The 26,969-nt window shown below is 35.4% G+C and overlaps 3 protein-coding genes and 1 long non-coding RNA gene across 6 annotated transcripts; 2 read left to right on the plus strand and 2 right to left on the minus strand.

Moving 5' to 3' along the window:
* Positions 1-1,271: 1,271 nt before the first annotated feature.
* On the minus strand, positions 1,272-2,565 carry LOC130747206 (uncharacterized). Its single transcript, XM_057600070.1, has 3 exons — positions 2,116-2,565; positions 1,806-2,031; positions 1,272-1,720 (listed from the first exon to the last, which is right to left on the minus strand). The coding sequence occupies exons 1-3, from the start codon at positions 2,563-2,565 to the stop codon at positions 1,272-1,274; spliced, it is 1,125 nt and encodes a 374-aa protein (XP_057456053.1).
* A 7,662-nt stretch (positions 2,566-10,227) lies between these two features.
* Positions 10,228-12,923, minus strand: LOC130714467 (uncharacterized). 3 transcript variants are annotated; one of them, XR_009011290.1, is made up of 6 exons: positions 12,686-12,923; positions 12,457-12,616; positions 12,219-12,286; positions 11,040-11,124; positions 10,563-10,762; positions 10,228-10,472 (listed from the first exon to the last, which is right to left on the minus strand). It is a non-coding gene; the product is annotated as an uncharacterized LOC130714467 (long non-coding RNA). The 3 variants fall into 3 exon arrangements; XR_009011295.1 differs by having other exon boundaries at positions 10,563-10,650; positions 12,686-12,922; XR_009011293.1 differs by having other exon boundaries at positions 10,563-10,707; positions 12,686-12,922.
* Positions 12,924-13,770: 847 nt separating this feature from the next.
* Positions 13,771-17,004, plus strand: LOC130714480 (thaumatin-like protein 1). Its single transcript, XM_057564377.1, is given in 3 exon segments — positions 13,771-13,984; positions 14,097-14,772; positions 14,980-17,004. Coding segments are annotated over 3 exon segments (951 nt in total). The 5' UTR covers positions 13,771-13,902; the 3' UTR covers positions 15,173-17,004.
* A 7,976-nt stretch (positions 17,005-24,980) lies between these two features.
* LOC130747212 (uncharacterized) lies at positions 24,981-25,445 on the plus strand. The gene is made up of 2 exons (XM_057600083.1): positions 24,981-25,142; positions 25,233-25,445. The coding sequence occupies exons 1-2, from the start codon at positions 24,981-24,983 to the stop codon at positions 25,443-25,445; spliced, it is 375 nt and encodes a 124-aa protein (XP_057456066.1).
* The last annotated feature ends 1,524 nt before the right edge of the window (positions 25,446-26,969 follow it).

Raw genomic sequence — 26,969 nt, forward strand, 5'->3', positions numbered from 1 at the left:
CAAGATCACTCGTATTTATATCATTCTCCTCAACTCTTTTTGCCCTTTTCTTAGGCCTAGAAGAGTTCACAACCTGAGAACGGGCAGCAGAAGGCCTTATATGAGATGGCTCAAGAGGAACTCCATCATCAGCTTCAAATCCCTCTATACTAGCTTCATTGGCGGATACCAAATTGTCAATGTCTTCTATGGTGATTCCAGTACGTGTAGCTCTTGCTCTAATTTCAGCTGCTGTTTCTGCGTCCTCTCCAGTTGCTCGATCTTTTCCAAATAGTTGTGCTAGTTTATCATAAAATAAGGTAGGCTTGGTTCTCCATTCAGCAGCTTCAGGTCTAGCCTATAATAAAAAAAAAATTAAATCAAGTGTTAGCTAGAAAATGACCAAGCTAAAATAAAAATTATCCATTACTTTATATTTTCATTTTAAACTACTGAAAATGAGTGCCATTACTTCATCCACAGTCTTATATATACTACCAAAAACTTCCTTCTTTCTATCAATCAAACAAAAAGAATAACAACTTATTCCAATGGATCAATCAATGCATTTATATCATGTAATAGTTACTTGAAGGACTTGTACTGTTAATCTAACTTCTTACAAAGCTGCGATAAATTCTATGGAAAAAGAGTTTGAGAGTAAATCAATTTGTATCACTTGCATTCACAATTTAAGGGCACATGAAAAGATTAGTTTATATTGTCATTTTAAGTACCTCAATAAGCTTTTTCCACACTCAGGTTCAGCAATCCACATGCTTGTTATTGGATCCCATGCAAATCCACTTAGACCATTCTTGAAGAGATCATAACAAGAAGTGAACTTCGATTTTAAGTGCTTCATGTGATCTTTTATCTTTTCTTTAGAAATAGGCTTGTCTGGAAAGTGGTTCTGTAGTTCTTGTAGAATGATGTCCATTGCATTTGTCGTCATAGCATTGCCATTTTTATTCCCCAAAGTTTGTTGATGCAAATATGCATCAATTAAAACCTCGTTCATAGCCGTTGTCCAACTCAATACTACAGCAGCTTTAGGTTCCCTTGCCTTCTTTTTATTGGCTTCCATATCTGACTTTATTAAAAATGAATCACATATAAACCAACAAGATAATACACAATTCAAACTAAATAATGAACACGAATAAAATAGTACATATTTCAAATTAAAAATCAATCCCAACATAATAAACAAAGGTACGAATAAACAAAAACTAACAAAAGTATACTAAATTACATAACTAGAAAACTTAACAATCAATGAAAATAACTTTTTAGTAATCTCGCCACATATGTCCGGCAACATTATCTCTAATTAACTCTCCTCTAGCTGAATCATCATTATCTTCTCTATGAGTTTGGTGACCCTCTTGAAAACCACTTCCACTTGCAACTTCGCGTTGTACCTCATCTATTAAATTCTCATTGGGATCTACACCCATCAAATAATTGTGTAAAATGCAGCAAGCAAGGATGATTTTTTTTTGAGTTGTAACACCAAAAGTGGGTTCAGTTGCACTCTGTATGATTGGAAATCTCTTCTTCAATACTCCAAATGAACATTCGATGACCATTCTTAATGATGAGTGTCGATTATTGAATAATTCACGTGCATTCTGTGGTGGGTTTCTAGAGTATTCTTGTAAATGGTATCTTTCCCCCCTATATGGTGTTATGAGACAAGCCTTTAAAGGAAATCCATCATCAGCAAGATAATATTTTCCTAGAAAATACAAAAAATATAATTAATGAGTTAATCAGTTTGGCCAAAATAGAAACTTCTAAAATGTTTATTGTATTTTCATTACCTTGTGGAACCTTAAGAGCGTATTCACGGGTCAATGCACTTTTCACTATTCTTGAGTCTGATGCTGTTCCTTCCCACCCAGGCAAGACATATGTAAATTTCAAGTCAAAAGAACATACAGCAAAAACATTTTGTGTGGGGTACTCTTTCCTTCCACGATACCTAGGAGCATGTTCTACTGGAACTTTAACACGCACATCTGTACAATCAATTGCTCCAACACAGTCCTGGCATTCATTTATCTGATTAAGCATGTGTGATATCTACTTGTTAATGAAATATTAAAGTATAGCCTGAAAATATATGTGTACCTTAAAATATGGGTTAAACCTATGGTTGTCAAGTATCTCTTGAGGAACATGTGTTCCATCTGGCTGTTTCAAATATACTTCTTCCAACTCTATCACAGCTTGTAGTACTCTATGAAAATGACGACTAACAGTTTCTCCAGAGCATCTAAAGAAAAAGGACATTACACGATTTCTTACATTGTGCCCTACTATGTACAGAAATTTTGCTACTTGCTCTTCTATTGTCGCTCGTCGTGTATGCCGAAGTCCACCTTGCTCTCTTAATATTGTGCACAAGCTTAAGAAAGCTTGAGGACCCATACGAATGATATCACGACATCGATCATTGCCTACAATTTGTCTCATGATTTCATCTCTTACTTTATCTCTATGCTCTATGATTCTAGAAGGTATCCGGGATCTTCTAGTCTTGGTTTTTAGTGCACAAATTAGGATTATGAGGCATACCATTATCATTTGAAGCAACTGCCACCGTTTGGATCTTATATCTTGATTAGTCATCTATGAAAATGTACGTAATAATAAGTCAATTTTTTTTATCATGACTACAAAATTTAGAACTCTATTACAATGAAAAAATTAAAAAAAAAAATCAATTGTATCCATAACAGAATTCAAAGAGGAAAAGAGCAATACATGCTCTATACTGCATCAAACATGAAAGAGTAAAGGAACAAAGCCAAATAGCTAAAAGAACAGAATCATAAATTATAATACTTCTTGCTATAGCTCCCATCATATATTTGTGCAAAAGCTATAAACCAAAGACAAGTCACCTAGTCATAATGCGACAATACTTTTCATTTTTGCCAAAGTTAGATGGCAATTAAATGACAATTTTCCACACAATAATCTATCACAACACTTTTCCACTCAATACTTTTATACTTAAATAGTCAAAGATTAAATGGCAAGTGACATATTTGTGTAATTCATCAATCTCTCTAGCAAACCAGATTCATAATTCATCTATATTTGGACTCCAATATTTTTTCTTTTTGTAAGCTAATGTTTTTTTAGGGCCAGTAGTGGGAAACAAACTCAAAATAACAAAAATAACAAGCTAATAAATTGCCACACCACCACAGCCTTCACGAAAATTGCAAGCTAAAACACCCCATCACAAACTCCCTTCAACTGGTGAGACTTCAATATCCAGATAAAGGTGCCTCACAACAATCTATAGGAGTATCAAAACCAAACAGAAGAGCAAGGACAGAACCGCACAACTATGATCCAAGGATGCACTAACAACACGACTAACAGAGACAAGATCAGAAACAGATCATACTCGCAGGAAAAAGACTCACCTTGCCAAGGGAAAAGATTGCAGCAGAGACCAATTGCAGGGCAGAGGGGAAAGCCAGAAGGAGCAAACAACGATGGATGCAACTGAGAATGAGTGAAAGAGTAGTATCAAGGTAAAAGGCAGGAAGCTTTTGTCATCTGCCGCCAGATTTTGTTACGTGATGGGAGAAAATTAGGGCACCAACTAGCAGAAGTTATGTATGGAGGTTATCATGGGTAGAATGGTATTTTCATAATTTAATTAAGTGACCAATTTTCCTTTCCATTCCTTTCCATCCAATTTGGGGGGGAGTAAATCTGATGGAATGTAATGGAGCATGATGGATGTTGGACCATTACTTACCACTCCCTTCCATCCTATTTTAAATAAACCAAACAATGGACCCATTCCTCCCTCCCCTCCCTTCCACTCCACTCCCTCCTCCTCCATCAATCCAAACGAAGCCTGAGGAAGGCTTTAAATGGTTTTGAAACCCTAGAGAAACGGCTCAGAAGGAGAAAAGGAACGAAACGTCAGAAAGGTAAAGGCAAGGTGAAAAGCGTTTCTTTTTTTTGAAACTGAAAAGCGTTTCAGATTGAATGAATGAAAAGTGAAACTGGTACAATTGTGAATCAACGGCTAAGATCTAATCTGAGTGAAATAAAATCCTTTTTTACAAAAATATCAATGCCCAAGTTTAATAGTTGGCTTAATTGCAACTTTGGTCCCCAACGTTTACCAATGCCACGATTTTGGTCCCTCACCTAATTTAATTACATGAATGGTCCCCGACGTTGTAGGTCGTGTGCAACGTTAGTCCTACCGTTTATTTCTTAATGGAGGAGACTTACGTGGACGTCTAGTTGGAGAGAAAAAGAGGGTATGAGAAGAGAGGGAAGCACGTGAGTATCACGTGAACTCACGTGAACCTTATATGAACCCATTATACCCAAATCTGAAACCCTAGGGATCTAAATCGTGTTACCTTCTTCGTTCTAGGGAGGTCATGGGTTTGGGTATAATGGGTTCAGATAAGGGTCACGTGATACTCACGTGCTTCCCTCTCTCCTCATACCTCCTTTCTCTCTCCAATTGGACGTCCACGTAAGCCTCCTTCATTAAGAAATAAACGGTAGGACTAACGTTGCACACGGCCTACAACGTCGGGGACCATCCATGTAATTAAATTAGGTGGGGGACCAAAATCGTGGTATTGGTAAACGTCGGGGACCAAAGTTGCAATTAAGACTTAATAGTTTTTAGAATAAATTATTGAACGACTTTTTTGCCCTCAAGGATGCAGAAACTCTGCTTTTATATAGATTATAGATAGATTATAGATATAGATTTTCAAAAGAGTGGTGTTGGTGGGACTTGAACCGGACTTGACTTCAGGGAATTGTTGAGAGTAAGTTTTACCACAGAACCACCAATTAGTTTGGTTATTAGAAAAGTTTTTAATGATTTTACCTTAACTTCATATTGCATTTGATTTTTGGCATCTGGCTAATTGAGTTTCGTCAAATCAAAAAATGTATTTTTATTTTAATTCTCTCCTATATGATATACATTAATTTAATGTCAGTATAAAATCACTTTACACTAATAGTGTATATCCATTAAACACTTTAATTTATATTATGTATTAAAATAATTTAAATTTAAATTTATGTGTAACAGTTATACGTTGCAGTTTTGTGTTGTGTTGGTGTTTTACATATTTTCACGAAAGCAAATTTCATTGCTGATTTTCTTGCCAAGTCTGGTTGTAATAGGGAGATCCCTCTTAGTGCTCTCTTTTCAGCCTTGTTCTTGTTCCTTTATGTTATTTCTCTACCTACTTGAGAGGGTTGGTCTCAAGCTTTTTTCTTTTTAATAAATTGATTGTTTTTCCGAAAAAAGAAAATAATATATCCTTATTAAGAAGATGAGATCGGAAAAAGGGTGAAAACATGCTTGACAAGGAGAAAAACAGATCTTATTGAGAGTAGGGTTGGCAACGGGCCCCGTAGGTGCGGGTTTGGGTCGGGTGCTTAACACTCAAACCCAAACCCATACCCAAACCCATACCCATACCCATACCCAATATGGGTGTAAAAGTTAAACCCAAATCCAAACCCATGGATTTCGGGTTACCCGAACCCAAACCCAAAACCCGATGTGAGCACCGAACCCGCAAAAAACTAAAAAACCCTACCCGAAAATAACATGAACATAAGCTGATTAAACCTCATTAGTTTTCCAATACAAAGGAAAAAATATAGTTCATGAACATAAGCTGATAAACAACATAGTTCATGGATTTTTTACGTTAAAGAAAACTCTACTTAGTAACTTTAATAATATATATAAGGGATGGTAATCTATATATATAAGACTTTCGGGTTTGGGTTTTGGTTTGGTGCGGGTTTAACCAATCCCACACCCGAACCCAAACAAGTTTTAAAATTCGGGTGAAACCCAAACCCAAACCCTAAAAAATCGGGTTTCACCCGAAATTTTGAGTTGGGTTTGGGTCGGGCTCCGCGGGTGTGGGTTTTCTGCCATCTCTAATTGAGAGAGAGAGACAAGAAAGTTATCTGTCTTTTTTTAATCTCTTAATTTATGTACATACTTTGTTCATATGAGCAATTTAAAGAGGGTCCGATCCTGTGACCGCTGGTCCATATGCAGAGTTAAGTGATTGCTGTATCATAGAGTATATTAGTTTTGAGGGTCATGTGTGCCCGCTGGTCCATCTGCACTAAATAATTTACTTATGGCAGCAAAATACACTTAATTAAGCAGTGACGGTCCAGAAAATTACGGTTGTGGGGGCAATATATAAACGCACGTATACATAAACACGTAATGTTGAAATACAACATTTCGTGGGGGCAATTTGTACATTATATATACATAATGTTAAGTTATATAATACATTTATGGGAGATTACTTAAGGCTAGTGTTCTGCACGCCTCAGTTAAATTAATAAGCTTGTTAATTTAACTTAGTATATTTTATTGTATATTTTGATTCTATAGTTTTTTTTTTAATTTGTCAATAAGAAGTGTTTTTACCGTGTGATTTAATTTATTATTTTGTTTGTACAAATTTTATTTATTACAATTTTGTGTTATATATTTCCTACACATCGCTTTCCATTAATGAGATAACCAAAAAGTTGGCATCTACCTCATTTCACTTTGTTCTTAAGTTATTCTTAACTTATAGTACTTACTTTCCAAAAAATAAACTTAGATCTTAGATACTAATTAGTGTTTCCTTGATTGAGATTATCTTTCTATCATCAGGATCATAACACACACACACTCTCTCTCTCTCTTCTGTTTAAGAATGCTAATATTAGAATTGACGAACTTATCCATTTGTCCTGATGAATTTAATCAAAAGTGATGCCAAAAACCTCTGCTGCTACCTTTGATGCTCTGTTTGACATGTTTTTATTATTGTGTTTCCCCTGTTTTGAGCGCTTTGGCTCTTTTTACTTCTGTTCTTTACTCTTTTCCATTGTTTTTGTTTTAAGATTGTAAACTTACTTCTGCTGGCACTTGGCACCTCTTGTGCTTTTTCAAAAAAAAAATTGGCCTATTCAAAAAAATATATGTTTGTCTGCTGTGAAGGGACGACTCTCCTTTGGTCACATTCACGTGTAGGCTACCAGGATATGGATACTTGGGTTAGAGCTGGATATATATATATATATATATATATATATATATATATATATATATATATATGTATGTATATGCTGCTGGCCTGGCAGTGCAAACGATAACATTACTTTGTGCATATGCATGGGTTTAAACACCATTTAATTAATTAGTGGTGCATGGGTTTAAACCAGTGTTGTGAAACTCGGCTCGGACCGGCCGGTCGAACCGGTTCGACCGTGACTCGGGCATGTGGCCGGTTCGAGCCGCTCATCAGATCGGGCATGCATTTGAACCGCTGAAAATCGTTCGACTCGGCCGGTTTAATGTAAAAACCGACGACTCGGTCAGTATGGTTAAACCGGATTGTAGTTGGAGCGGGACAAGATCTTAGATTTGTGAAGCAGGGCTCCATCATAGACTACATAAGAATCGAAGAAGCTTAGGAGATAAAACTCTAAGAAAAGAATGAAGTTGATAAATCTCATATGCTATTGAAAGCTACAATGGTCAAACCCAGAAAAATAAACTCTGAATTGAAGGGGTTGCGGCGCATCAGTAAGAAATAAGAAAAGGAGGATGATGGCAAGGTATTAGATAGGGTTTGTTCGAGTTGGGCCATAGTTCATATAGAGAAGATTTAATAAATATATTAATTGGACAATGAGCCCGTGTATGTTCTTTTTGTTACTGTGAACGTTTTAAGTGTTTTGTGCCATTTTCTTCTATTAATTATGTGTTTTTGGGCCACAACTTATTTTTTTGCAACTGGACCTGTGCTCATGGAGCAAACCGAAAGAGTTAATTTTTCAAAAATTGATTCACATCTCAGTGTTGGTTTTAGAAAACTATATAATAAGTTAAAGTTTATAGGATTATATATATATTAGATATTATATACAATTAACTTTCCTAATAGATTAAATAATGTTCGGTTATATTATGAATTTATAATTTTTTTTAGTGTCCACCGAGTCAAGCGGTTCAACCAATGACCCAGTGGTTCGACTAATAACTCATTGACCCAGTGCCCTGACCGAGTCGATCACCGAGCCGAGTTTAATAACACTGGTTTAAACACCCTTTAGGGCGGTCCGCTGCCTATGCATAGCTTGGGAGATCAGCAGGGGTAGGTGGAGGTGGTTGTTTTATATCAGGCTTGTTTGTGCAATTTGAAGAGTTTTAATTGATCAACTAATTAATTAATGGCTGGGTCTTATTGGTTGGATCAAGTGAACCTAGCTTAGGGGCCCTAATGTAAAAGGAATGATACATGTCAATAACATTCTCAAGTAATATATTTAGTACTTGTTAATAAATTAATGATGTCCTTTAACTGTTTGAAACAAAGCTTGGGTCAGTTGGGTGCATGGGAATGGGAGAGTGGTGCAACATCTCATATTCTCATTGTTGTTGTCTTTGCCTTAATCATGTGCACTAAGAAATTTTCTATTTCTTTATATTTACCTACTTAGAATTTGAAGGATGTATATGGATGATTTTCCATCCAATGTTATTATGAGAAAAATGGTGGTTTCTATGATACCCACAATGTATCATACATGAAGGATGTGATTGGTCCACACAAAAAATAATTTATATTTTCATTTTTTTCTTTTTAAATACGGAGGATGTGATTGGTCCACAACCTTTTCGTGTATCATACCCACACAAGTGTTGTGGTATCGTAGCAAGCACCGAGAAAAATAAACAATGAAAGATTAATGATGAAACTTGGAAGTAGCCGTGTAGCTTTACATAGATACGATGAATTGGGTACAAGGCACGAGGCTTTAGTTTTCTTGTTGTTGAAGCTCATGTACTACACAAGTCGGTTGTTTATTTTTTAAATTATGATCGAGTAACGTCAGTTTCTAAACTTCACAAGATTTCTAGAAATTTGCATTCTCTAATCCGAAACTGCAGCTTCACCTTCTGAGTGGCTTGTCTTTTAGGCGTTTTAAAGGCTCATGTTTGAGCGTCACTTTTGATGGGGAATTTTTTTATGTTATACTCAATTCTTTATGTTATACTATTATGAATTTGTCTCTGACAGAATTACGGCAAGGCATGAGATATTGGTCAAACTATTGCAATTGAGGCCGTGGCATGGGGGAATCTTAATGTGACAGTATGTCAGGAATCGGATCCTCTCCAGTAGTTTTTGCCTGCAGCATAGGGATGACAATGGGTGGATAAGATCTGAGTAGGACATTATAGTACTCATCTGCTGCTCTCCAAAAAACAGCTGCAACAGTTTTTGGGCTACAAATATAAACAAGTTTCCAAGATTATGCTGCAAATTGAGAGCAAAGATAGGTTATACAGCAAATTGACTTAGCATCAAATTGAGAGAAAAGATTGAATAATCAGTAAAACTATTTATAGTTTATACCACAAACAAATTGAACAAACAAGCACTTGATTAGATCAAAATGACAAAGTAAAATATTACAGCATGAATGTAATTGTATACCACCTTTGCAACCAGTAACTTTATTCAGTTATCTACCAAGCTTTTTTTTTTTGGCTAAGCAACTGATCAATTAAAGGGCACAAGGAGTGCCACCCAATACAAAGTCCGTAAACCATATAAAAGAAGTTCTCAATGCAATCCTTTTTCCAGCACAAAACAGATCGAACCAAAGTTGGAAATAAGCAAATGCAGCAAATGTGATACATGCCAGAACAAGATGCTAAACGTAACTATGATTTCACTACTAGAAATTCGCTCATTTCCTGCGCATTTACCTGCGAAATTTGGTCAAAAATGCGCAGGAAACGAGTTTCCTGCGAAAATTGTGGCAATTTCCTAATACCCAGCTAATACCTTCCTGCGAATTTATTAAATCGCAGAAGTTTCCTGCGAAATTTCCTTCGAAAAATGCGCAGGAAAAGTCGCTGGTAGTGTCTCAGCAAAACTTTCGCAGGTAATTTCGCTAATAAATGCGACGATAATATCGCAGCAAATAGTTATATATATATTTTCGCAGCAAATATCACAGGTAATTCGCGGATTTTCCCAAGTAAATTCGCAGGAAATTTATTGAGTTGATTTTTTTTCCCTTTCGCGGATTTTGCGTTTAGATGGCATTTTTATAAATGATATTCTATAAATTCATTAATTCCTAAGGAATTAATACAAACTTTTTTTTAAATACATACAAATCTATTAAATAGAGAACTTTTTAAATTGAAACAAAAACAAAGAAGTGTTGAAATATGGGGTACATATCAATGGGTACATCATGTTAAATGAATCAACCCATAAATCCAAAATGGGGTACATCAAATGTCATAAAAATTAAATATCTACATGAATCTGACTCCTTAAATCTTCCTACATGAATCTTCTTCTTTTCAAATGAATCAACCCATAAATCCAATTCTGATAGCATGCCCAACAGTTTATTTGCTGCAATTTGAAGGAAAACTTCCACACATCAGTATATAACAACCAAAGCAGCAGATATGGTAACACAAAACAACCAAGAAGAACCAATACCAAGTCCATTGTCTACGAGGAAGTTAAACGTGTGACCATCACATGAGTAAGTGTATTTGCTACAATTTGAAGGCAACTTCTGGAAGCACTGAACAACAATGGTTTATCACTAAAGTTGAAATGTTGAGCGGAATAGAGAGGAGACCTGACAAATGATAAATTAATACTTCCAGACTCTGCTTTCTCTTTCCATTAATAACCTTTCAAGCACAAAATACAACATTAAACTTAGAAAGCCCAGACATTTAAGGGGATAATGGGCTTCATCTTATTCTAATGGGAAGAAAGTGTATTAGGAGCCCATGGCAACAAGATAAGTGTTTGATTATGGAAAAATTACGAGTCTTCTTCTGCATACTCACCTAAGTTGAAAAAGCTACCATAAGCTAAAGCAGATAGGAGTGGACAAAATACCATAACTGATAAAAAAAAACAATAAATGAAATCATACAAATAAATCCAAGTCCGATGGCATACCTATGGAGGCTAGACTATCATTTTCATCTCCCAAAACACTTGAACTTTGAGAAGATATCTCATTCTTTCTTTGCTCAAACTTTTCCTGCATATTTAAAACTATAAAATTAGATCGAACAAATAAATGAAATCACACAAATTAATATACCCATGCATTCATTCATACACTTTGGAAACAACTCTGCTAACAACTATTACTAATTTACTATTACCATTCTCTGAATAATTTTGCAATTGGCAGGCATGTGAAAAAACTGACCCAAATTTATGAAATAACACTGCTATAACACAACCAAAATAGATCAAAGGAACACCAAACACTAGATAGATGCAAGTAAGAATCAAGACTCCTCCACTAAATGCAGTACACCAAACACATTCATTATCACATTGTTATCAATACTTTCACATTGTTGGACAGCACAAAAAGACACAAACACCAAAAGGTTAGCTTCAGCAGCATAGCCAATATACAAATTAACAGAGTTAATACTTAATACATTAATAAACTTCAGTTAATTTAGAACTGCACCTAGCAAGCCTCAGTATCAACTTAAATAAAATGTTCGAAGTTCCCGGATTAATGCAGACAAAGCTCAGGACCAGAAATATAAAAACCAATCAGAAACAATAACTTATCCACCTCCTATCTATAACAATACTTCATCAATTCTCAAAGCAACTTGGTAGAAATTAGCAATTTTGCATTAGATCTAAAGGGTGACATTAAAACCAGTTACTAGATGAAACCAGGCTTGGTTTCGTAAAATTGAACTCAACACATGTCAATTGTTAACTACTATGCCAGAACTCAACTTGAGTAAAATCTGCAGTCATATCATCCACCTGCTCAAACACATTATCAGACACATGAAGTATGCAGTTTACATTGGTGGGAGACTTAGAAAAGGATTTTCAATGTTCAGAATTTATACCTATTTACTTGCTGGCTGGGAGCTTTCTACTAATATTGCAAAGTGAAGGTAACATGAAACTAATCAACAGGGCTAGAATAACATAAAACCTATGCAGTATGTGTTAAATAACTCTTGATTAGAGAAACCATCAAAGTAAACCACAACTGAATCTAATCTAATTACTAGTCAAAGTTACCATTCTAACTAGAGATATAAGATAAGCATACAAAGCATAATTAAGCATATTGTATAATCAAAATACCTTTGATTAGAGAAGTGCAGCAAGTTTCCTTTGATGCTGATCAAACTCCTCATCTTCATACAAACTCTCTGTTTAAGACACATCAAAATACACAGGTTTCATCTTCAAAATTCCACTAATCTCTAGCCACACGCACAAAATAACAGAAGGGAGAAATCATATCATCAAGCCAAACATGGAATCATTGAGAATATAGGTTCTTCCAATGAAATTAAACCTAGAAAAATAGGTTTCGCACCTCGAACTTCATTCTCGAGGCTATTGGCACTCCTCCGCCGTCTCCAGAAACCTCTGCCATCGCCGATCTAACCGGTGACGAACTGAAACCTCCGTTCCTCCTCTGGTCACTTTAGCACTTCAGATTTCAAATGACGCCATTGATACATCCGAAACAAAAACTGCATCATCATATTATAGAGTGAGAAGATGCGACCTAGAAATTTAGAGGTTCGAACCAGTAAACTCACCAGTTTGTGGAGATCTGGAAAAAGCGCGCAAGAGCTATGCGAGTAGAAGCGTGAGCAAGAGATCTGGAAAAAGCGCGCGATTTGGGGTTAAGGTGACGACTGGTGGTCGCGCGATTTCATGGAGAGGGAGGACGTGGTGGCGGCGCAGCCATGGAAGAAGGTGGTTGGGGGTTTCAGGTGCTAGGGTTTTGGGGGAGAGGAAGAAGAAAAAGCTGAAGCTCAGGGAAGAAGAAAGAGTTGGTTATTAAATATTAAATATTAAATATTTGTGTTAAAATGTTTTAATTAAATTTTATTTAAAATAATTTCCTGCGAAAATTGCTTAGAATATTAAACTATTATTTCCTGCGAAAATTGCTTAGAAATTTCAAGTTTTGCTGCGAAATTTGTAGCGAATATATTCCTGCGAATTTATGACGTCAATAAGTTCGCAGCAAATGTTTGGATATAGCTACGAATAGATGTCTGCAGAAAATTTCGCAAAATATTTTATAATTACCTGCGAATATTTCTTCCAATATTATATGCGCAGGAAAAAACACCTTATTTTCCGATGTATGAAAAAAAAAAAGGAAAAAACACCTTAAACGCAGCAAAATTCGCAGGAAATACCTGCGAAAAAAAATGGCCAAAAAATGCGCAGGTAATTAACACATTTCTAGTAGTGTTTACCCTCTCCGTTTTCCATCAAATGTTCACTTCAAATTATAATTGCCCTCCACAGTTAGCTTCTTTGAATAAATTTAATTTACTATAGTTTTTGTAAACCGTTGGATGAATATTCCAATGGCCAGGAATGCTGCAGGAGGGAACCGGAATCTTCCTTGAATATTTAAACCTCAATTTAACCGGCATAGTACACCTTCGGTGTTATATTATGAGTTTGTCTCCGACAAACCCAAACCATTTCAATGGAAAAGTTGCTCTTCCCCGTGTGGCATGTGAATCCAATGTCACACCACTTCTCTAGGTCCAGCAAGGATGTACGCGCTATATGAAATAAATTAAAAGATAAAACATGCAGATTGATCCTCTATATATATGAAACATGGGAGAGTGGAGTGTCTCAACTCTCAATTCTCAACTCTCAAATTTGCATAGTCTTTAATTTAGTGTCTCTATCTCAACTCTCAAATTTGCATAGTCTTTTAATTTAGTGTCTTTCTCTCAACTCTCAAAGACTCAAAGTTGTGTCTTGGCTTGCAATCCCCATATATATGGCTGAAACAATGTCCCCTTCTACTGCGATTACTACCAATTTAATCTTTGTAGTACTGCTTTTCTTGGCACATTCACCAGGTTATATATGTAGTTTTTTTGTTTTTCTTGAATTCAAGAAAATCGCCTTTTTTAATTGTTTCAATCAAGAATATTATTCAGGAGTTTCTATTTTTAAAACTTTTTTCATCAGGTTCACATTCAGCCACTGTTACATTGGTTAACAATTACAAGAACACAATATGGGTAGCCATTGTGTCTAGCCCAGGAACGTTGCACTCACCCCCGCCCTCGACTAGTGGCTTGGCCTTGCAAGCGGGTGAGTCCAACGTTATCGCCCTAGCCACAACTTGGTCAGGGCGCATATGGGGACGAAGCCTCTGTTCGGTAGGTCCTACCCGAAAATTTTCCTGCGTCACAGGTGATTGTGGCTCTTCCCGCCTGGAATGTGTTGATGGTGGACACATCAAATCTCCGGCTACCGTGGCGGAGCTCACTCTGACGGCCGACAGCAGCCACCTGAACTCTTACAGAGTGAGCCTCGACCACGGGTATAATCTCCCCATGATAGTGGAGCCTCTGAGCCGCAGAACATTTAACTGCATGGCAGCCGGTTGCACGGTGGACTTGAGCACGGCGTGCAGGGATGAGCTGAAGGTGATTCAGAAGGGAGAGGTAGTGGCATGTTAAAGTGGGTGCTAAGCATTCGGTGGTCCTGAATATTGCTGCGGCGAGTGCGAGAACCTCTACTCCAGGTTCTTCAAGACTACTTGCCCAGATTCTTACATCAGTGCTTATAACAATGGAACATTTACTTGTCCCTCCGTCGATTACCTCATTACTTTCCAACACTCTGAAGACTCCACAAGGTAAATTATGTGACTATCACATTCTTTATCATTCCGATGTAACGGTTGTGATTTATTCTGTTTTCTTATATATTGTTGTCTCAGGTGATAAACTTGGTTTTCTATAAAAATGTAATATTATAGAATGTTGGTCTCGTGGTCGTAAGTGATGAGAAATTTTAAAAAATATTGATCTTGTTAATTAGTGTGGTGGTGTTTTAAATACAGTTCATCAAGAAGGGAGCCGGGGAACCCAACAGCGGCGGAGCACAACAAAAATCCGGTGTCAGCCATTATTGCCGAAGTGGTCTCTGCGGTAATTCTAATTGTTGTTGGAGGAGGCTATGGAGCATACAAAGTGAAGTGTTTCTTCTCAAACAGGAATTTTGAGGCTGAAGTCGAAATGTCCACCACGGAATAATATATAATTATATATATGAATATGATTCACTCACACTTCTTTTTCTATACCATCTCATTTTCACTAATTTTCTCTTTTTATTTTTTTCTTCTTTCTCTATCACATCACTTATTTTATCTTTCTTTTGTCTCTTATTTCTCTTTTTATTTATCAGGTGGAGATGGAATTTATTTGTGAACAAACAATTATTCATCAAGATATACATATTTATGACTATTTACACAGTTCTTATCTCTAGACAGGTGCATCAATACTGTTTGTTGTTGTTGTTGGAGATTAAAGCCCTTGTTTGCCTTTCTTAGGAGGTTGTGCCTACCCAGATTCACGTGAAGATAATGTTGTTGTGGATGCTCTGACAAGAATGGGTGTTCAGAGCTCTTCTGAGAGAGTGTTCTATCATCTCCACCTTGGGGTTTACTAGAGTTGATTGCTATTTGCTAATGATGTCTTAAGGGTTTCTGTTTAAGGCCTTAGGCTCTTCTTGTTTTTAACATTTGTACCAAAACAAAATTAAAAAGATTGGTGAAATTGGCTAAGCAGATTCAGCTGCCTATCTATGACTATGTGTTGTTCATTAGTCCTAGTTCACTTTGCTTTTTTATTTCTGTCTTGTGTCTGCTAGCCTTTTCCTTATGTACAAAAATATGAATAGGAAAGCACCAAAAGAAGGGAATAAGAATCTATCTTTCTCCCTTTTTAATCATATATACTACTTTTTTTTAATAATTACTTCCAATGTTAAATTAAGGGGTGCATACTTGGGTGCCCATAAATTTAAGCGAGTGTAGGCTACAGAAGTGAGGTGTACCAATAATGTACGAACACTTAATATGATAAGTGCTGACTAGATCTTTTTAAAAATATTTACATCATGACCCCGGCTGAATTTTAGCTTACTAAATATGCCCTCATCCTTTTTAATAACGCTTAAAACCACTTTTGGCTCTTACAAATTTGAAGTGTGCAAAAGAGTCCCTGAAAAATTTTATTAGCATTTTCAGTCTCACACATTATCCTCTTCATCGTTTTTTCCGTCAAAAATCTAATGGCTTCTAGAAAATTCAGAAACATTCATGCACTACTTTATCTTCTTCATACACCATTCCTTCATCTTCATATGTTCTTCAAAAATTTTCCAGAAAGTTGGGAAAAAATGGGAATGAAAAAGAAAAAGAAAACATGTTAACTATAACCCACCCACCTCAGATAAAAAAAAAACCATAACCCACCCACCCTCAAATCCCAAAACGTAGAAAGATCAGATCACGATGAAATTAAAAGAGAGGAAAGATAATGCATGACTGATGAGGATGCAAATCAGATCTTTGTTGTTGTCCCTTCCTTCTTCACTCCCTTTCCTCTTTCTCACACTCACTTGTTACCCCGCACCCGCAATCCTCAACCACCGCGCACGATCGTGGCTGCGCTTGAAGATGCGCATTTTCCCTCCGCCGTCGGCGATTCTCAATTCCACCCTCAAATCTGAAATAGATTGTTGAGAAGGGGTGGGTTGAGAAAGAATTTACGGGTGGTTTGTGTTACGGCCATGAAGCTTAGGGTTCAAAGCCTTCTTGTAGCTTCAGAATCTTAAGATTTGAATTTTGAGATCTATTGATTTCTGGATTGAAGGAGAAAGAGATGGAAAGGGTAAAGTGTGGGTTTTAGGGTTAGTTTATAATTACAATAAACCTACAGGGCTGATTCAAAGTTTCAAGAAGTCCATAAAATTATTAATCAATAAATCCAAGTGTAATTTTCCTACTGGTACATGTCACTCATGTACTTGACCCATAATTTTTTTGCTTGTACCACAGAAAATGCCAAATTAAGGTATGACACTTTCTTCTATTTATACCTTCATTTAATGTATATTTCTCACTTACTGTGTTATATTTTTACCGATCACAATTCTCATTTATTATTTAATTAATAATTATAATTCTCTCTATAATATAATTAAACTTTAAATATATGTCAAATTAATAAACTCTTAAATTGTATGCATAACATTAAACAATAATTATTCTGGAACAGAGAGTAATTAATATGAAACTTTTGTTGTAATGGCTAAACACATCATGTATGCCAATAATTAATTTTTTTCATGTTTACCCTCGTATCATCAATATCAATATCAATCAATATATATTAGAAAAGAACAACTTCTAGCATGACGTGTCGCTCTCATAGGCCAAGTTAGTGACGTGTCGCTCCCAGATTAATTCTCACCTAATATTTTACATGTAAGCTCTTTCTCCTTGGCCCCACTTGCCACATGTGCCCTGATTTTTCCTTACCTTATTTCTCCTTAGTAAAAAAATACATTTTTAAATTTTAAATTTGATTAGGATTTATGTTTTTTATTTCTTGATTTTATCTTAATTTATTTTTGATTTATTTTTAGAGTATTAATTAATTTTTATGGTATTTTTATTGAATTTTTGGATTTTTAATTAATTCCGGATTTTATGAGTTTTTATTGTGATTTGCTAGATTTTGATAGTTTTTATCTATTTTTATTTAGTACATTTTTAAATTTTAGATTTGATTAGGATTTATGTTGTTTATTTCTGTATTTTATCTTAATTTATATTATTATTTATTTTTAGAGTATTAATTATTTTTTATGGTATTTTTATTGAATTTTCGGATTTTTAATTAATTCCGGATTTTATGAGTTTTTATTGTGATTTGCTAGATTTTGATAGTTTTTATCTATATTTATTTAGTACATTTTTAAATTTTAGATTTGATTAGGATTTATGTTGTTTATTTCATGATTTTATCTTAATATAAAATCTGTGATAAGTGATTTAAATCAATAATACATCCCATAAGCAAAAACCCTCTTAAAACCCTACCTACCTCCACTATCTCCTCCATGGAATTCTTCTCCTCCATGCAATTTTCATCTCATCTCTCCACTGAACGGAACCACCCCCACAAAATCGTCTCATCTCTCAACGGAACCACTTTGCCATCGACTTGCAATCGCATCCCTCCGATTTGCTGCCTTGGACTGATTGGGAAGGTTGCAGATGGAGGTTTCAAATTATTTTCTTCCTTTGCTTGCATAATATGTTATGGTTTTTTTCAATTTTATTTTACTTTACCTTTAAATTTCATTCACTCATGTTTGACTTCAAGGTCAATTTGTTCATCACTTGCCATGCTAATTTCAAATTCTTTTCTTCAGGTTTTTTTTTATAAATATTCCACCAAAAGAGATTCTTTGGAAGCCATGGATGGTGAGTCCATTTTATATTCTATATGGAATTTTGCAATATTTTGATTTGTTTTTTATGTTTTCTGATTCTCCTTTGTATGTGATTCTATTTTATTCGTTTTTCTTAATTTGCATCTAAAATTTGTGTCCTATGTTATAGGAGGTGAAACATTGATCTGTGTATGTTTTGATTAACCTAATCATTGTCAGTGAAGTGGATTGAGGGAGTGAAAGAATTGAGGGGAGAGAAAGGAGAAGTTGTAGATTTTTTTCCTTGCAACTTTTTTATTTGGTAATTTTTTCTTTTTGCCTGCTTCTTGCACCGAGGAAATTAATTATTATTGTTGGTGCTTGCCGTTACAACTACAGAACTACATATCATGGATGATATTTTACTGCTTATCTTTGTTCGCTCAAGCTATACTATTGAGGTTAGACTTTTAAAACTGGTGCTATCCTTTCTAATATGCTAAACGCATAAACTAATGTTCTAACAATAAATTGATTTCCTTGGCTTCCCTGGAAACATTTGACATGAATTTATCCGTAGGTACAGAACGACAATGAGGTGCATACCTCTTTCTGACTACACTCTCTGATTCTCAGCTAGCTGAAGATGAAACATGATTGATGACTCAAGATCTTATCTTGCTCTCATTTCAAGTAAGCCACGAAACATGTGAGACCAGTACTCATGGAGGTTTTTCTCAGTCCATTATATGTATATATTCACCAGATAAGAGATAGAGATGTGTGTTTAGTGTTGCACTACTATGATGCATATGTATATATTCACCAGATAAGAGATAGAGATGTATGTTTGGTGTTGCACTACTGTGATGCATATATAGTTTTACTGACTTAGTTCATCAATTCTACATCTATCTATCATCATTACATATATTAAAAGTCACTTTTCGAAGGCAATATTAGATTTTATAATTAATCATTGTTCTACTATGGTTCAATTAATCAAACTTTAGTGTGATTGGAAGTCTTGCTTGCATGAGTGTGTAATTATCACATTACGATTTAGTATCAACATATGTTTTTGATTTGGTTATTGTACTTTCAACAACAGTGACACATAAAGCAAATAGTTGTTTTAGTCGTTCAACAAATATAATGGGTCTAAAATTTCTTGAAGGGTTTTCTTCTTCATCTTCTTTAGTAGCATGTGATTAGTTTCCCCTTACAAATAGATCTGATTGGTTATGGAAACCACTGGAAGGCCATATCCAAAAAGTGGCTTCAATTCATTCTTTGACTTTCATATCTGTCTGCAAATTTGATTGCTATCTTTGCACTATCATAGCTAGATTGATGTTGCACATATTGCTATTATGTTTGGTGGTCTTTAGTCTATCCTACTCTAACATGTCTATCAATCTCACTTTATGAGTTCTTGATTTTCTGTGACTTAGAATGCAGATACGACTGGAAGCTGCTGATTTGGAAGCAAGTTTCATTTGAATTAGCATGAGTTCATATTAATTCATGTTAAAGTTGGAAAACAATCAGGAATAGCACCTAGGATTGCTGTTGATTTGGAAGCAAGTTTCATTTGATTTTTTAATTAGAAATAAATATTTTAATGATTTAAATTCAAAATGTGATACCTTCTTACTTTATGAAGTGCTTTTTTATGCCAGAGAACAGACTCTGGTTGCAGTGAAAACAAAATTTGCATATGATGTTAGGTACTGTGTGGAATTTGTGAGTGTGTTTGTGGATAATTTATAAGAAAAACGGTGGTGATAGTGAGGTAGAGAAATCTGAGAGAGAATTTGATGTAAATGGAGATTTTTCTTTCTTATGAGATTGGACTTTTAACCCTTATCCACACCATTCGAAATTTCCATTACTATTATTTCCGACACTTATGTCACTGACAAATAATAATTAGGTTCTGATGTAATGTATATTCTTTGTAATGGAGAATTAAGTAGTTGTTTTTAAGAGTCTTTTATATATAATTCAGATGCAAACAGTATGCACTCAGCTATCACTTGAGCACTAGAGCAAGTAAAGGGAGCATACTACGACTGCTTTACTATTCTGAATTTTTTTATCGCAGAAATGCTCCGGTAAGTACAACAAGCTCAAAAGCAGAATAGCATGATGAAACTACTAGATATTATTAATGAACCAAACCTTTCAGTTCCAAACTGTCAAGACCTTCGCTAGAAATTTGTTCTAAAGTTCGCCCATTAGTACTACTATAAGAGCAAAGCAACATGCTTCTTATATTGGGAGATAGACAAAAGCAGAGGTTGCCTTAGTAAGCTTTCTCACCTGGATCAACAGAAAAAGCAACTGAAACTCGATCGATGAAAGTTGGAATGGCAAGGTTTACTCTTAAAGTCTTCGGCAGGAGGAGGATACAAGAGATCGACCTTGAAGCAAGCAAGGTATGGTGGGTGTCATCATCTTCATCGATATTACCCACCAGATAGACTTGAGAAAAGACTTTCAGGCATCCTGAGAGTAAGGAGAAGCTGGATCTAAATGTATTAGAAAGAGCCTAAAAGCTTTTATATATAGGAAGAAGATTTTACATGAAAATACTTCTACATAAAAATAAATGTTAATAAGATTTCATCGGAATTTTTTTTTGTTACAAGAAAAACATAATATAATATAGTTTGATGTTAATTTTTTACTACATAATAATATAGTCCACTTTAATTTTTTTGTACAAATTATTATAGGAGTTAAATTCTCCTACAGGAAGAAATATATTTTAACAAGAAAGTACCTTAATTAAGTATTAATTAATGTATCAAATACAATAACAAATTTCGCGGTACATTCTTTTTTTTCTAAGATTAAAATGTGTTATCGATGCTTTATTGGTGATTCTTCATATCTATAATTTGTGTTATTGTCTTTAGGCTCATGAAGAATGTGAAACGACTTCATGTTGATATGAGTCAAACTTAGTTTATTTTATTGTGTAAAAAATGATCTCGCATAATCACGTACATAAAGAATCTTTTTTCTTTTTTTCATTGTTGATTAAATCAACTATTGTTTATTAGCCATCATTAAACCACATCCCCTGATATGTTTTGCATAATTTGAGATTTGGTTAACCAATTTTTTTATTAGTTATTCAATTGTATGAAGTTCAATCTATGCAACAAGGGTTTTAATTTAAGACTTTTTGTCCACTTTGCTCATCATTTCATACTCTTCTATTTCATAAGTTGTTTATTATATTTTTAATGATCAAGGTATTAATTGACCTATCAAATATAATAGATGTATTCCCCGTGCAACGCGCGGGTAAAAAACACTAGTTTAATATAAAAGAGATAGTGTGATTTAAAAAAATTAATAACTTGAAGAGAGAAATTTATGAGTAATCTATAAAAATAATTAAAGTTTTATTAATTTAGTATTACTAATTACTTTTCTTAATCTTAGAGAATATTTAGGTAATTGTGATTTATAAGTATTTGGAGTTGGATGGGAGTACTCCCTCCGTTCCATAAAGTTTGTAGTTTTGGGTATAATTTCAATATTCCAAATAGTTTGTTGTTTTAGGATGTCAATGCACTTTCCCCATTTTTTTCCTTCTATATCCTTATTTATTAAATTTTCTCTATCCCTTACACTCTCCGGTCACTATTATAAGCAAAAAATAATATTTTAGATTCATTGAATAAATGATGTATTTAGTCATTATTATAAACTAGATATATCATTTATTGAATGAATGTAAAAAACTTGGTTTTTGCTTATAATAGTGATCGGATGGTGTATGTTTACTATTGCAATTCTTGATATATAGTTACCAATATCTTTGAAAATAGAACATCATAAATAAGGGCAATCTAGTCAAATTTTATTATCATTAATTGTTTTCTTACTCTTTGTGCCACAACTTTAAATTACAAACTTTCTGAAACACGGTAAATAAAACACTTCTCATAAAAATGCGGAAAAATCAAGACTTTATGACCGGTTTCGAACTTTCGGATCCTTTGTAATAACAATAATGATTTGTTCACACCTCTCTTTTGAGGTGAAGAGGTGGAATGATGAGAGAGATAGGAAGAAAAGAAAAAGTAAGAGAGAGAAAATATGAGATGTGATAGATGATAAGATGAGAGAGATAGAAATAAAATGAGGTGGAAATGAAGTGTTTAAAAAATGAGGTGTGTATATATCATTACTCGTGTAATAATCGGTCACCCCACAGCCAGTGTATAGATAATTGAATATGAGTATACTGCCAAAGTTTAATAACTTAATAATAAAAAGACTCGTGATGAACTTAGCTAATTAAGCACGCAGGTCATCCACTTGCTTTGAATATTTCTCCAAAACCAGCTAAACCATTGATTTTCAAAGTTAAAGGTGAATTGAGCAGAGCATGCATGTGGCTGATCTGCACATGCACGACATGAGTCCACAGTAGTATACTACTAAATTCTCTTTTGTTTCTTATTTTAATCTATCTTGTTTAATTTCTTTTTCTTTTTTCCAGAAATAAAGTGATCTCACCTCCTAATGAGAAGGAAAAGGCCAATACCTCTTATGTATCACTCAACATATGCATTTCCAAGAGAAAGACCTATGACAATAATTATAAAACTAGATTAACAAATGGTTTAGAAAAAGTAGGCCAAAAAAATATGTGTCTCCCAGGGTTTGGGAGAACGATGCCTAGGGATTGGCGCACTGTCGATGCTTGACCGTATTGGATTATGTATCCGCAACCAATTATTCCAAAAGCTTAAGTTGTTGTATAAGGGTCACATGAATGATTTTATATTATATAATTTAATTTTTTTTTTCAAATTCAGAAAAATGTCCACAATAGTCAATATGAATATCCAAAAGGAATTGGCGCCACGGAGACCTAAGGAGTGACTTATGCTGCACTATAACGAGCTTTCCTAGTTGTGTCGACAACGTCATTGTAGGAGGAGAAGCACAACTCAAAAAATAGTCGGAAAAAAAATAATGGGTTGTTTCTTGAATGTTTCAATTTGGATGAGAAAATTGGAAGTAAAAAGAGCAAAGAAGGGTGCGGGTTTATAGCACGAAAGCACAAGGGGACTAGGTGTTAGCACCTAAAAATTGTAACAACCACTTTGACAGTCGAGAATACATGCTAGCCGTAGTATAGGAATTATCCGTTGGTTAATAGTCAAAGGCATGAGATTAATTGTTGATATAACTTATTGGAGCAGCAAGATGAAGACGAACATGTATGTTGATACGGTTTATGAACATATTCAAAAGTTTGGACATGAAGCAAAAGATATGTCCGAGTTTTCAGATTAGAATACACCTTCTCGCCACTATTATAAGTAAAAGTTAGCTTTTAAGATTCATTGAATAAATGATGTTTATTCAATGATAGTGACCAGAGGGTGTATATGATCTTTACATGAAGAATATATAAGCTCTTTCAAAGTCCAAACAAGTTGTTGGGAAGTTGTTTGAAATGCCGCAAAAATATTCACTTCTGCCGAAATCGAATCTATGGTACAGAACCACTTCTGAAACGGCGAATAAATGATGTAATGTTGTTTCATGCTCCTTACTTTTGCGGGATTCTGTTGTGTTTTCAGCGTAATTTGGGGTCATTAGAATGTGCTTTAGCGTTTTTATAATTAATTAATGGTAAATTCTGTGGTACCCTGAATTGTTTTGGGCATGGTACCCGTATTAAGTAATTTAATAGATTATTATCATGTTATTCAAGGTAAAAACTACATCTTTAGATTTTACTTTACTTATCAATTAACTTTATCTTATTAAATTCATATTTTAATGAAAAATGAATGAGTGGTGGAAACGAATGATGGTGATGGAGATACGCGTAAAATGACCACGATTGATGGATGGATAAAGCTCGGAAAACATAACTCGCAAATCTCACGTCCCTAAGAATGCAACGCTACATTAATACGATAGAATAAAATCAAACTTTGAATCGGTATATTGAGTCTTTATTATCGGTATATTATGCGGTCTCCCCCAACTAATGTACCTGAGTTCATTAAAAAAAGAAGATTAGTGATGATGAAGTTATTCAGCGGTTCGTCTCCCCCCACATGATGCACTAATATTGTGAATTTTACATAAGCATGTGCTCATGCGCAACAGGAATCCAGATTACTCTCACATCTCTTTGCTTCTTATAATCTTTTGGCTAAAAAGAAGTTTTGGCCCCTGATGTTTCAATTTTGTGCAGATTACACCCCTACTCTTTTTTTGTCGTTGAAACTACCCTCCATGTAGGTCCACCGGTTACCCTTCTGTTAGTCTGACGTTAATTCACTAACGGAGAAGCTGACCTGGCCTTTTCTTTTTATTTTTATGTAATGCCAGGTGGATTAAAAGAATAAAAACAACAAAAAAAATTAAAGGGGGAGAGAAAGGGGATTTAGGGTTTCCCAAATCCCTAATCGACGATGAAATCGAAGAAAATAGAAAGGGGGAGAGAAAGGAGAAGGAGAACGAGCGATTGTCAGGAGAAGAAGAAGGAGAACGAACGAGAGAAAGGAGAAGGAGGAGTGATTGGTAGAGGAGGGTGAGAAGGAGCAATTGGTAGAGGCTGAGATGGGTGGAGAAAGCAATATGTCGGGATGTAGCTCTGTGACTACTGGGTCTTCTCGAAGGAGGGTTTTCTGCAAGTGTGGAGTTCAGGCACCGTTGGTAACTACTTGGACGAACGAAAATGGCAACATTGGAAGGCGCTTCTATGGGTGTGGAAAGTTCCAGGTAATTTCTCTTGCTAATCCAGTTCCTAATTGTTACTGCAATTCCTCTTCCTAATCTTCCTAATCCTAATCCTAATTTTACTCTTGACAGGATCAAAAGAGGAGGCAATGTGACTTTTTTGTGTGGTATGATGAGAATGAAGGCAACCCACGTGACAAGAAGATAATTGCAGGCCTTCTTCGTAGAGTTGAGGGGATGAAGAAGAACCAAGCTGTGTTGATGAAGTTTTGTGTTCTGGGATGGTCATTATGTGCATTTATGTTGATTGTAACTGTGTCACTAATGATGAAACTGATGAAGTAGAATTTTAGGGCTCTAGGGTGTGAAGGAATTATAGTGTTTAAGTGTTGTGTTTTGTGTTCTAAACTGGAGGAATTGTAATGTTTGGTTAATGTAATTGTTGAAATGTAATGAAATGGGTCTGCAAGTTTGAATGACTGTAACACCCCGATTTCGGTGGCGTTTCTTTAGTAACTCGAAAATAAAATAAAGTAAAGTGGAAAAGCAGGTATTTTTTTTCGTTTTTGTTTAAATAAAAAGACTTGTCGAAATAAAGACTCAACCCAATCGCGATTAACAGCGATTAATATACAATACAAGCACAGCCCTCGCTGCAACTAAAAACATCGTCACGAGTGTCCTCAAGTGACGGAAAGTAACATCAAGTAACTAAAAGTGTTGCCCAACGGCAAACAAGTGCGACTCATAAATAGAGTCATAAGTTTTATAAATACAGTCCTTCGAAAAGTAAGTCAGCCCAAAACGGCTTCCAAAAAGACTTCTTACGTCCGACTACTCCATGCGATTCCCATCAATGGAGAACCACACCGAAAAGCAATCTGTCGGAAACTACCCTGTCCCAAAAGTACAAATGACGATTCAGAGCTATGACACTAACACCCAACCTTAGTAGGCTCTAAACACCCATACCCTATGCTTCCATCATCGACCCTCATCTGGTCATGCATTCAGTCCGGGTCCTCGTCGAAAGCTTCAGTAATAATCATTACGCTCTTGGTCCTCCTCGAGTGACGAGTCATCACGAATCGACTGACGGACGCCTGGCAGCAGGCCGACCGCCCAAACACAAACATACAAACAAAGCCAAGGCGCTAGGGTCAACTCACGGAATAAAATAGATAATACAAACAACATGTGAAGAATAAGGGGGTATATATATATATATATATGTTGTATATCTACATGTAATTTATGTATTGCCTACCCTAAGGTATATACATAGCATGTTATCAAGGCTCTAATAAACAATTCGATATCTGCTATCTCAACAGTTCAATAAACAATGACTCAATAAATCAGTAGGGGTGCATGTATGCATGCAATGTCAACTCAGAAGATTATCCCAACAATTAGGCATGTCAAGTCGATTAAACCCCTTGGGTTGAACATACAGACTCGCACACGCAACTCCCACAATTAGGCATGTCGAGTCGATCCAACCCATCGGGTTGAAAATACGGACTCGCACATGCAACAAATGACAACGCCAAGTCGGTTCACTCAAAAGAGTCGAACATACGGACGTTGCGCGTGTCCAATGACTACCGCCGAATCGATCCAATCCATCGGATTGAACATACGGATCCGCGCGTGTCGAAAAGTTGTTGCTGAATCGATCCAATCCCTCGGATTGAACATACGGATTCACGCGAGGTAAAATGGCAATCGCTGAATCGATCCAATCCATCGGATTGAACATACGGACTCACGTGTGCCTGAGTGACTACCGCCGAATCGATCCAATCCATCGGATTGAATATACGGATTCGCGCGTGTCAACAATTATTGCCGAATCGGCCCAACCCG

Source organism: Lotus japonicus, chromosome 1, assembly GCF_012489685.1.
Source record: "Lotus japonicus ecotype B-129 chromosome 1, LjGifu_v1.2".
In the NCBI taxonomy this organism is placed as follows: domain Eukaryota; kingdom Viridiplantae; phylum Streptophyta; class Magnoliopsida; order Fabales; family Fabaceae; genus Lotus; species Lotus japonicus.